Source organism: Apis dorsata, unplaced genomic scaffold (assembly GCF_000469605.1).
Source record: "Apis dorsata unplaced genomic scaffold, Apis dorsata 1.3 scaffold_129, whole genome shotgun sequence".
In the NCBI taxonomy this organism is placed as follows: domain Eukaryota; kingdom Metazoa; phylum Arthropoda; class Insecta; order Hymenoptera; family Apidae; genus Apis; species Apis dorsata.
In genome coordinates this window covers 574,228-585,043 of record NW_006263422.1, presented here as the reverse complement: position 1 = coordinate 585,043, position 10,816 = coordinate 574,228, and the positions used below count along the sequence as shown (strand labels likewise).

General features: G+C 24.9%; 5 protein-coding genes and 1 long non-coding RNA gene across 8 annotated transcripts in view; 3 read left to right on the top strand and 3 right to left on the bottom strand.

The window, feature by feature from the left end:
- Positions 1-32: 32 nt before the first annotated feature.
- On the bottom strand, positions 33-3,003 carry LOC116185215. Its single transcript, XR_004150015.1, has 2 exons — positions 2,544-3,003; positions 33-111 (listed from the first exon to the last, which is right to left on the bottom strand). It is a non-coding gene; the product is annotated as an uncharacterized LOC116185215 (long non-coding RNA).
- Positions 3,004-4,038: 1,035 nt separating this feature from the next.
- LOC102676772 (cytochrome c) lies at positions 4,039-6,864 on the bottom strand. Its single transcript, XM_006612908.2, has 4 exons — positions 6,712-6,864; positions 5,460-5,509; positions 4,925-5,066; positions 4,039-4,832 (listed from the first exon to the last, which is right to left on the bottom strand). The coding sequence occupies exons 2-4, from the start codon at positions 5,496-5,498 to the stop codon at positions 4,687-4,689; spliced, it is 327 nt and encodes a 108-aa protein (XP_006612971.1). The 5' UTR covers positions 5,499-5,509; positions 6,712-6,864; the 3' UTR covers positions 4,039-4,686.
- A 364-nt stretch (positions 6,865-7,228) lies between these two features.
- On the bottom strand, positions 7,229-10,575 carry LOC102677053 (meiotic nuclear division protein 1 homolog). Its single transcript, XM_006612910.2, has 5 exons — positions 10,420-10,575; positions 8,136-8,375; positions 7,950-8,055; positions 7,699-7,845; positions 7,229-7,636 (listed from the first exon to the last, which is right to left on the bottom strand). Exons 2-5 carry the CDS (start codon positions 8,360-8,362, stop codon positions 7,499-7,501), a joined length of 618 nt encoding a protein of 205 aa, XP_006612973.1. The 5' UTR covers positions 8,363-8,375; positions 10,420-10,575; the 3' UTR covers positions 7,229-7,498.
- Positions 7,312-9,085, top strand: LOC102676908 (general transcription factor IIH subunit 5). Its single transcript, XM_006612909.2, has 3 exons — positions 7,312-7,441; positions 8,425-8,831; positions 8,956-9,085. Exons 1-2 carry the CDS (start codon positions 7,407-7,409, stop codon positions 8,609-8,611), a joined length of 222 nt encoding a protein of 73 aa, XP_006612972.2. The 5' UTR covers positions 7,312-7,406; the 3' UTR covers positions 8,612-8,831; positions 8,956-9,085.
- LOC116184835 (zinc finger HIT domain-containing protein 1) lies at positions 8,428-9,457 on the top strand. The gene is made up of 2 exons (XM_031509170.1): positions 8,428-8,831; positions 8,956-9,457. Exons 1-2 carry the CDS (start codon positions 8,690-8,692, stop codon positions 9,276-9,278), a joined length of 465 nt encoding a protein of 154 aa, XP_031365030.1. The 5' UTR covers positions 8,428-8,689; the 3' UTR covers positions 9,279-9,457.
- Positions 9,991-10,816, top strand: part of LOC102677201 (inositol polyphosphate multikinase) — a 4,684-nt gene continuing 3,858 nt past the window's right edge. Inside the window, exon 1 of one of the 3 annotated variants that reach the window (XM_031509167.1) lies at positions 9,991-10,315. The gene's annotated coding sequence lies outside the window, so the exon portion shown is untranslated. Of the gene's footprint in view, positions 10,316-10,542; positions 10,815-10,816 lie in introns of those variants that run through there. The other 2 variants (XM_031509168.1, XM_031509169.1) reach the window with 2 other exon arrangements.

Genomic DNA, 10,816 nt, shown 5'->3' with positions numbered 1-10,816 from the left:
GCCTCCCTCCTCCGCCACGATTCGGTGTCGCCGCGCCAATCGAGCAAACGTCGCTCTCCGACTTCCTTTCCTTTTGCTGCTGCTGCTGCTGTTGCGGCGAGTACTTCATCACTGTGTATCATTATTGGCAACAATTAATCAGGATTTCCCTTTCTAATTCGATTCAAACTGAGATACAACCATGGGAATTAAGCGCCCCACTTTTTCATGCAGAAACTCTACGCACGCGGAAACAACGAAGCGCCGAACGAAGCATTTCACTTGTTTCAATCAAACGCGCTAATTATCCTCGCTCTTAAACCGAAACTTATTTTCGTCGCGTGTTCATTATCTTTTAAAATGAAGTTTCGATCGTGTAACGAGATTGTAATTTTATGGAATTATTCGTTGAAATAAAAATCCACTTAAACTTCCGATCAATTCAATCCAGTTCAATGCGAGTGAATTATTTTCCATTCAATCGACTTAACGATCAACGATAATCCTATCAGATAATTAAATGGTAATTAAATGAAGTAAATTCGAATAATATCATTTTTGACCAAGTAGTGTATTATTCCGAGTTTTAATGAAAATGGATAATTTTATTCATTAATAAAGAGAATGCTTTTAAAGAAAAAAGTTCCTAGTTTATTATAATTATAAAAATATGATTAAAATATATAGTTCTGAAACTAATTTATGATAAAAAACGCGAAGGTAGACTAACGATTTTATGACCGCAAAATGTAACTAGTATGGTTAAGTAATAAGATTTTCCGTATGTCACTGCACTACTTTTTTTCTCACGGCTAACGGTGAAATTCCTTTCACTGGCAAATCCTCTTTTGTTTAAGAAAGCTGTTTTACGCAACGGAGAGAGCGTTACGATCATACGAATGAGTTGTATACGTGAAAACGAAAGCATTATTAAATTTCCTATTTGTCTTACATCACGAAAAAATATTCGATTTCTTCAAAATCTCATTGCTTTTTTACTCAAATGTCATATTAACCTTGACTATGTTTATTCGCGTTAAACTCTCACTCGGTCATGGTCAAAGATCCATTACGTGTGCATTGCAAAATGCGCTGATAATAATTGAACGGATATGTTCAAATTTCAAAATATTCAATAAATGAGATAACGGAAAATAAAGTGAAAAAAAAAAACAAGCTAGATATACAATATAAACAATAATCGTTATTAAATATAAAAAAAAAAGTTCTATTACAACTTTTCTCTGTTATGATATACTTATTTTATCTTTTTATTTTTATAATTATATGTATTACAAGTTTCTTTCTACATAAATCAAATATATAATCTATATAATATATAATATTTCTAAATGTAAAATATCATTAATGCATCTATAAATGTATGTATGTGTGTGTGTGTAATATGTGTAATCAATGAATGATTAAGTAAAAAAAAATTTTTGTAGGTTTATCAGTATCCATGTTTCGAGGACTTTTTCCAAGATTCTACCAGTAGGTGTATAGTGGGCGTTTCAAATGTATTCTGCTTTTAGTAAAGCGCACGCGCCTCTTTCGGTCAGCTGATTCCCTAGACCTACTTTTTGCCCGATGATGCAGGCTACAAATAGATATAGTCACGAATACTCGTGTGTGTAAATGGATATGTGTATAAGTACTTCTTGTTCTGTTGTATATGTATATATAGCTATATACTTTAGGAAACATGTATGCCCTAAATCATGCTCTTTGCTTGAGGCCATTCTCAGACATTTGAAAAACTAAAAGTATAAAATGCGTTTTGCTCTATGATCGTAAAATTTCTTGAACATCACGTCAAATTTCTATTAAATATTACGTTAAAATTTATTATAAATTATAATCATTTAATTGAATAAAAATAATTTGTGATTATAATTGGTAAATAAACAAATAAAGAAAGAAACATTTATTAAATAAAAAAATTAAAATATAATTAGCTTTAAATAAATAAAATTTTTATCGATAATATGTTCAACGTATTGTATCATTTTTAATTATATTATTTATATGCATAAACTACAACTTTTATTAATAATAAAATTATATGGATAATATATAGAGATGATACGTTTGATCAAATCAAGATAGATTTTCATCATGGTATTCGAAAAAAACCGTTACATGAATGAATAAATCGTTTTCGAAACTTGCTGTGAACAAGTCACGCAATGATTACAGCACTATTGTTTTTCTAAGGAGTAGACAAATATTTTAATATATGTAAAACTTGGAAACAAAATTCTATAAAATGATAAGTATAAAAATACATATTGAGATTTTTCTGCAATGCTTGCATATTTGGAAGAGTCCAAACAAGGTTTTTAATGATATACATTTTTGTGATATTTTACGTTATAATTTTTAAAAAATAATATCATTTATTCTATGCAAAAGCGCGGCAATTTACTTGTCATTGTTGTCACTATACATTCTAACAATATAAAACATATATAAAGAATTAGAACTATAAAATATTTTTAAAAAATAATCAATTACATAAACATGATATCAAGGCGCGATAAAAAAATGAGTTTGATACATACCTGCGTGAATTTTATTCAATTCCTAATTCCCCACGAGGAGGTAAACGCGAAAACGGCTCTACTTTGTTACAAACCGTTCTACACTGGTTCGAGGTGCTTCGTATAGTGTTCTGCGGAGCTGTATTCGTGTGACAAGAGGCAAAGATGAAAAGTAAGAAGGAAAGAGAACAAGAGATAGAGATAGAGAGATTGTTTTCTTCTCACTCTGTTTCGTGAGATGGATGGAGAAGTGGGTACACGTCGACGCGATCGTTTCGACGATAAAGAGAATTGGTGGGGATATTCGTCTTCTTGGTTATGTTCTGCAGCGCCGGCGCTGCATCGACCCATCCCACACTACCGGTGTGCGTTCGTTTCATAATACCTTCAAAGTATTTGTCTATTTTTCCATTTTTACGCTTCATATTCATATTCACATTCATATTGCTTTATTTAATAAAACTTTTTGAAGATTATTATAATAAGATTAATTTATTTGCCTATATAATATTAAAATTGTATATACATTTATACATACTATATATATATTATATATTATATTAATATATTAATTTCTTATATAATTTTTTTATAAAACATTACTGCGATTATGAAAATACATTGTTCTTTTTCAAGTAATATTTCGAGATACTTTCGTAGTTAAAATAATGTATTATTTTCTCAGTGAAATTATTGAAGAAAAAAAAAATATTATTGTTATTAAAACATTATATATCATGATGAACAAAATATTTACTATATCTATGTATATATATATATATTTTTACATATAAATATTTTCATATGTAATAGTGAAAATAAAAAATAAAAATTTATATATATATATATTTACTTCTTTGATATTTGAATAATAATATTTTAATCAATATTTTCATATATTTATAAATTTATAAAAAAAACTTACCTTCCATTGTTATACCAAGTCGAATAAGTTGTCTGCGGTGAAAACGAAGTAATTGGTGAATTTGTAGAACTAGTATTTACGATTGATTTCGAAGATGAAAGCGAAATATCACTTTCCAATGAACACAATTTATGACATTCTTTGCTAGGTGAAGAATGCCAAGAATATCTCATTTTTTGACACGAAATATTATAATCAGGACTCGAACTTGGAGAATTTGAAACACTTTTTGGACTCTTTGGATTCTTTAAAGTTCCTGAACTAAATACTCGAACCAATTTAAATCTTAAAGAATTCTTTTTGTTTCTCATTATGTGATTATTAATAGCATTTGATATTTTTTCATCACAAGAATTGAAATTATTTTCCATTGTAATTAGAAACTTAACAAAAATAAAAACAACTTACTTTCACGAATTATCGAAACGAAATGCAAATATTTTTAGTTGAAAACTATATAAAATTTTGAATATGGTTTTATTTCCTGGCATTTTTAACCGCATCCTTCCTTGTTCTTATCAAATATAAATACTTATCTAAATTCATTTGAAATGGATTTTAATAATGTTATTTTAATAATGTATAATACAATTAAATGTTTGCAATTATTTATTTTATTTCCATTCATATTTTTTGAATAGAATTTTTCAAATTTTACTATTGACACTATTTTCTCCTTTGTGTAATTAATACAATCTTTTAATACCAGTAAAATTTAGATTCAAATTATTGGCAAGGCGTATCTCTTTATTGCCTTTTTGTACTTTGACGTATTTTTGATGTTAAAAAACTCGTTCTCTGTTAATACAGAGAAAATGAATATTACAAATTCATTGTCGAATCTGTATTTTCATATTCTTGCATTACAATTTAATACTTCATTGAACGATTTTAACAGTTTAGTTCATAAATAAATAATAGTGCACAATCTACATATGGCTCAGCCATCGCGAGAGAGCACCAAAATATCTTCAATGATAAAGCAGAGTTGATTCTAGATAATTCTAGTTCAACTCCTGTCAATGTACATAATTACATGCATGATACACCTACTTATAATTAATAAGTTGTCACTATTCAGACTTTGTAAACGCTCGAGTACCAGACGGAGAATCAATGAATGAGTCAAATGAAATGTATGCAGGGTATCCATGAGGTTTGAAATGATAATTAGTACTAAATCCTCTTTACCCGCTGTACACGTCTAGCGTGCTTTATCACTTTTGAAAGATATTAAGCTTATTTTGAAGCTTGTTCGATATATGCAATTAAATCAGCACGTTCTTGCGGTTTCTTCAAACCAGCAAACACCATTTTTGTACCAGGAATGTATTTTTTTGGATTTTCAAGGTATTCGAATAAAGTGTCCTTATTCCAAGTAATACCTAAAATAATATTCATAATATAGCTTAAATATTTTTAAAAAATTGTATATTATATTAAAAAATATTTTAATAAAAGATATTCCTTTATTTACCTTTTTGTTTATTCGCATCTGTGTAGCTATAACCAGGTGCTTGACCAGTTTTCCTACCATATACTCCATAAAGATTAGGTCCTACTTTGTGTTTACCACCAGATTCAATTGTATGACATTGTGCACATTTTTGTACAAAAATCTAATAAAAAAAGAAATCTAATGTGAAATAGTGAAATACAAATAAATATTAAATTAATATAAAATAATAAATAAAATTATTAAAATAATATATTAATTTTTCAAATATAAAATAAAAATCGTGAAATACTTATTTAATTTGATAGAAATTAAAATATAATATTATCGATATTATATTATCGAACAAATTATTATTATTGTGATCATGTGTATCACAATAATCACATGTATCAACTCTTATGTGTCACGAGATCAAAATTTTATACGCGTTTTCGAATAAAAATTTATATTTACAAAATTGTTTAAATATGTTCAAAATTAAATAATTAAGAATAATATTAAATAGTAATAGAAAATAACAATGTCATTAAAATTATATATTTTTCACTTTTACCTTCTTTCCTTTTTCTGGATCACCAGCAGGAACACCCATTCTTTTCTAATCTGAATAAAATTTATCACATGTAAATTTTTAAAATATAAATAAAATATTAAAATTTTTTTTTTAATTTTTTGTATTTATAAGATATATTTTTAAATTTTGATTCGTTATTTCATGTTACGTAAGCATGAGACACGTGAACAAAAATTAGATTTCGTAATATTATTGCACAAGAAATATATATGTACTAAACTATAAAATTTAATTTAATTTTACTATTATGTATCATGAATTAATGCATATTTCATTTTCTGTTCATTATATGTCAAATAAATTCGATACACAAAACGATAAAAGAAAACGCTATAATTGAAAATTTATTAACATATAATTAGTAATTAAAACTAAAAAAAGCATAATATAATAAGAAAATATTATATATTATAATATAAAAATATTCAATTTTAAAAATACTATGACATTGACATATATAGAATTCGTCTAAAGGTCAAATATACTATTTAAATGCAACAATTCAATCTAATATAAAATTTTTATACATTAATATCTGATACATAAAATTTCATTCTATATTTCATTTTTTATTTATATTAAAAATATAATATTAAAAATTTTAATACATTTTTACCATAAATATATATCGAACATAACTATTAACATAACTCTTAAATATAAAAGAAAATTTATACAATAAAGATATTATTTTACATAAATAAATAATATATAGATGATATAATATTTTACAATACTTTATAATAACTTTTTTAAAAAATATAAAATACTAAAATGTGAATTTTATAAAAAAATATAACGTAATTAAAAATTTATAACCAAATCTATTGATATATCTTTCTATAGTTTTGCAAATTGCAATTAAAATAATAGTTATTAAAAATAAGAAATTTTATCAAAAAATTTAGAAATTTTTTATTAATGAAAATATAATAGAAGTTCAATGATGGATATATTACGTAACACATTGATTTTATATTTGAATAAAATAATGGAGAATAATGTGAAAATATAATAAAAATTATTACAATTTCATTAACTATGGATTCTCAAGAACTATAATTCAATTGCACGTGTATAAACGCAATGAATTAAAATTTTTAATTAAATGATTTAATGATTTATGCAATTTTTCAAAAAATCCATAAGAAATATTAATTTAATAAGGACAATGAATAAATTAATCAATATTTTAGAATATTGTTTAAAAAAAAAAGAAAATCGAACTTACTTTAAGTGATTAACACTCGCGCGAGAAAAATTTTTACAGACGTTTATAGCCTGACCGTGAATAGATGCTTCGATCGATGTATAACCACTGATTTCCTCTGAGCATGAATTCAGCGTATTTTAATGGCTGATGCAACAGTTTATGGATATTCGAAATGTTTTCCTAGAGGGCGCTTAAATAAAATTTTAGAGATTCTTCTTTGATTGGTTAAATAATTTGTATAAAATTTAAATTTGGTTAAAATTAATTTTTATTATGTTTAAATGACCATAGATAAATAGTAAAATTTATATATTTATAAATTACAAATTAAATCATGTTTGGTAATTAATTAAATAAAACATATTTTTTCTTATATAATATTATATAATTTTATTGAATCGCGTATGATAAAAATAATATTATAAATTCATTATAAAATTAAAATTTTGTTTTTTTTATTTATATATTTATTTTATAATTTATAAAAATACTGTCAATTTAGAAATAAAATATGTATAATTACATTATATTTCACTAATAATAACTTTATTGATATATATTAAAATGAACAATTTAAATTAGATTGGTTTTCTTATCTAGAGATTTAGTCGAACATATTCTATGATTTTTATACGCGTGCAAGCATTATTAACGAGAATTGTAAATATGAAACGAATTTGGTCTTTTCTGTGAAAGGTAAAAGACAAGAAGTCATGGTAAATGTCACGAAAGGAATTTTAGTTGAATGGTATGTATATAAAATAAAAAGTTAAATAAAATTTTAAATATTTCTATTCTTTGTAATTTATTCTTTGTAATCTAAATCATCAGGAATGTTGAATTGTTTATTAAGATATCCTTCGGATATATCAAATTTGTTTTTACACCAACTTTGAATAGCAAAAATATTATCCGTCCATTTATTAGTAGCTTCTTTATATTCCTGAAAAATAAAAATTAATAAATCAATAAAAGTTTAAAATTTTTAATCTTAATTTTTACAACCTTTGCTTTTTCTACGAGTTTAGCTATAACTTCTGGATCAGCATCACTGAATTTAGTTATTTGTTTTTTCAATTGATCTTCTTTGGCCTTTAATTCTTCTAATTCATGTAATAAAATTTGCCTTTCCTCTGTATCTTCTTTTCCTATCTATATATTTTATTGCAGTAATAAGAAGTATTAAATGAATAGAACCTTTAAATATTTTAATTTTATATTAACTAATTTTTTATAATATTTCATTCTATTATTACCTTTTCTTTTTCACAAGCTTCTTTAAGTTTTTGAAGTTTAAATTCTGCTTCTACTATTTTTTTTGAGGCTTCAGATATTCTTTGTTCTATTGCAGTAATATTTTCTCTGCATAATATATTTATTAATTATTTTAATATTGTATTATTAAAAATATAAATATATAAAATTATATATTTTGTTCCTACCCTGGAAAAGTCCAGAAATATACAGAAGTACCAATCTTTTCTGATCTAACTAATCCATCATCTACTAGAGTTTGAAGTACATCTTTTACTGATTGTGCAATAATACCTTTTTCTTTAGGTGCAATTTTTTCTAATTCTTTTAAAGTAAAAAATTCTTTTTTTTCATAAAATAAATGAAGCATTCTTATACGCTTCTCATCAAGAGTTAATCCTTTCCGCTTAGACATTTTATTTAAATAACTATAATAAAATAATAAATATTAAAAAAAATTATTTGTTGTAATTACAGTGATGCTGCTATGAAGCAATTTCTTTTACATTTAGATGAGACATTTGCTTTGGGACGAAAATTTATTATTCAAGATTTAGATGAAAGACATTTATTTATTTCTGCTGATATCTTAGACACCTTACAAACAAAAGTAGATGATCTTATGGATCAAATATCATTTCCTTTAGCAGAGAAAGGAATATAAATATTAAAATATGTTTTTCTTTACAATACATCATAAAATAGTTTAAGAAATTATATATTCATTGTAAAATAATCAAAAATGGCTGCACGTGAATCTGGTAGAATAAAAGATGCTTATCAAAAAAGAGTGCTTGATGAAGCTGCTCGTAAACGCAGACAAAAGAAAGCATTGGAAGCTTTGGAACAAGATAATTTTCACGATGATCCGCATGCTGATTTAGGTATAATTAATATTAAATAATATTATTAATATTATAATAATAATATTAAATACTTTCTGCAATTCATTTATAAATCCAAATATTATACTTTTCTAATATTTTACAAGTATTATAATTCTTTCAGTAATGAGTAAAAAAGTTCCAAAATTTCAAGAAACTTTAGATAATAGAGGTGGTAGAAGAAAAAAAACCAGATCAGCAGAGTATTATAAGCAACGATTTCGTAAAACATTTGCTCAATTAGTAGAAGAAGATCTTAACATTAATCCAAATCCTCCTAATTATGCATCTGCTCAAGCACCAGTATCAAGATTTCCTGAACGACAGTTTTGTGCAGTTTGTGGATTCCCTAGTAATTACACATGTATTCCTTGTGGTGCTAGATATTGTAGCATGAAATGTTTAGGTACTCATCTTGATACGAGATGTTTAAAATGGACAGCTTAAGAAGTGTAAAGTTATTATGAAGTTAATATGTATTCACAGTATTAAATAAAATTAAATAATTAATAATAAATAATAATAATAATAAACAAAATTAAATATCTTATTTTTTCTATTATAAATGTAATAAGTCTAATATGTGTGAAGAAAAAAACGTTAATAAAATTGTATATTTATACTTTTAATATTTTGTATTTTTTTATATATTAAATTTTTTAATATACAAAATAATATATTAATGATATATTAATAATTATATATTATCAAAAAAGATTAATGAAATTTTTTTCTTCATTTGATTATTTTGCAATATATTCTATATGCAATAGAAAAATGAAAAATTACTATCTCAGAAAGCTATTATTATTAATTCTTTTAAAACTTACCCGTTACAATATATATCATTTAATAGAAATAATTAAATTTTTTTAATATCATTAAATAACACTGTATATTTCTTGTTGCTATGTCGTATTTACAATAACAATTAACATTTAAGTCAAATAGAATAAACTTTATCTTATAATAATATTATTATACAAAAAACTAATTCCTAAATAAAATATTTAGATTATGCTCAGTTAAGTAAAAATACAAAATAAAAAAATGGAATGATATTATAATATCAAAAATTGTTGTTTTAATCAACGAACTAAGGAATATGAAAGGCCGAAATTAAAGCGGGAACGATTTTCATTTTATAAAAACAATAGCCCTCTAGTGGAACTTAGAAGAATCTTCATACTGTGACGAAAGAGACAGCAATAGAAAAGTAGAAAAACGTCTAGTGGAAGGACGTATGATCGTTTATAATTATGTGAAGTTTAAATTCGTGAATGTAATATTTGTTCCGCCTAATACACGGACGGATTAGAACGAAATTGCTACGTGAAAGTGTTACATATTCGAGTATATCTTATTGTGTTGTGGACTGGTTATTGTATAGGTTATAATAATAATAGGCATGTAAAATGTCATAGATATAACAATTGTAAAAGAAGAGTGGCTAATAAATTATTCTCCTGTTATTTCCAATAAATGTACGTATGCCTTATATGAGTTGTATTTTATGATTCTTTCGTATGTTCAAAATATTGATTCCTGTTATAAGTTTCCCCGTATTAATTAATGAATGTGTTAATACCTTAATGTAGATATAGTTAATCAGGTAGAAAATTGTTCAAATTTAATTTAATTATACAAATACTGTCTTTGCTAATATTGCAGTTTCAAAAGACGAACGAATATCCCGATTTGTTGGTAAAAGCGCGAATTTAGAACATTCAGTTTTCGCAAACACATTCTGCCCTCTACCGATCTAGACGAGTACCTTAATACGATGTTTTAAGTATCGCGCGAAATGTTTGTTCCAAATTATTTTGATTTTCGATCATTTAACAAAGTATTGAGAGGCTGCATCTATATATATATGTGTATATATATATATGTCATTCAGTGTGATGTGAATTTTCCTGTGATACGATTAATCCGAAATTTTTAATTGCGGATTTTCGAATGAGAAAGAATAGGTAATCGAAGGT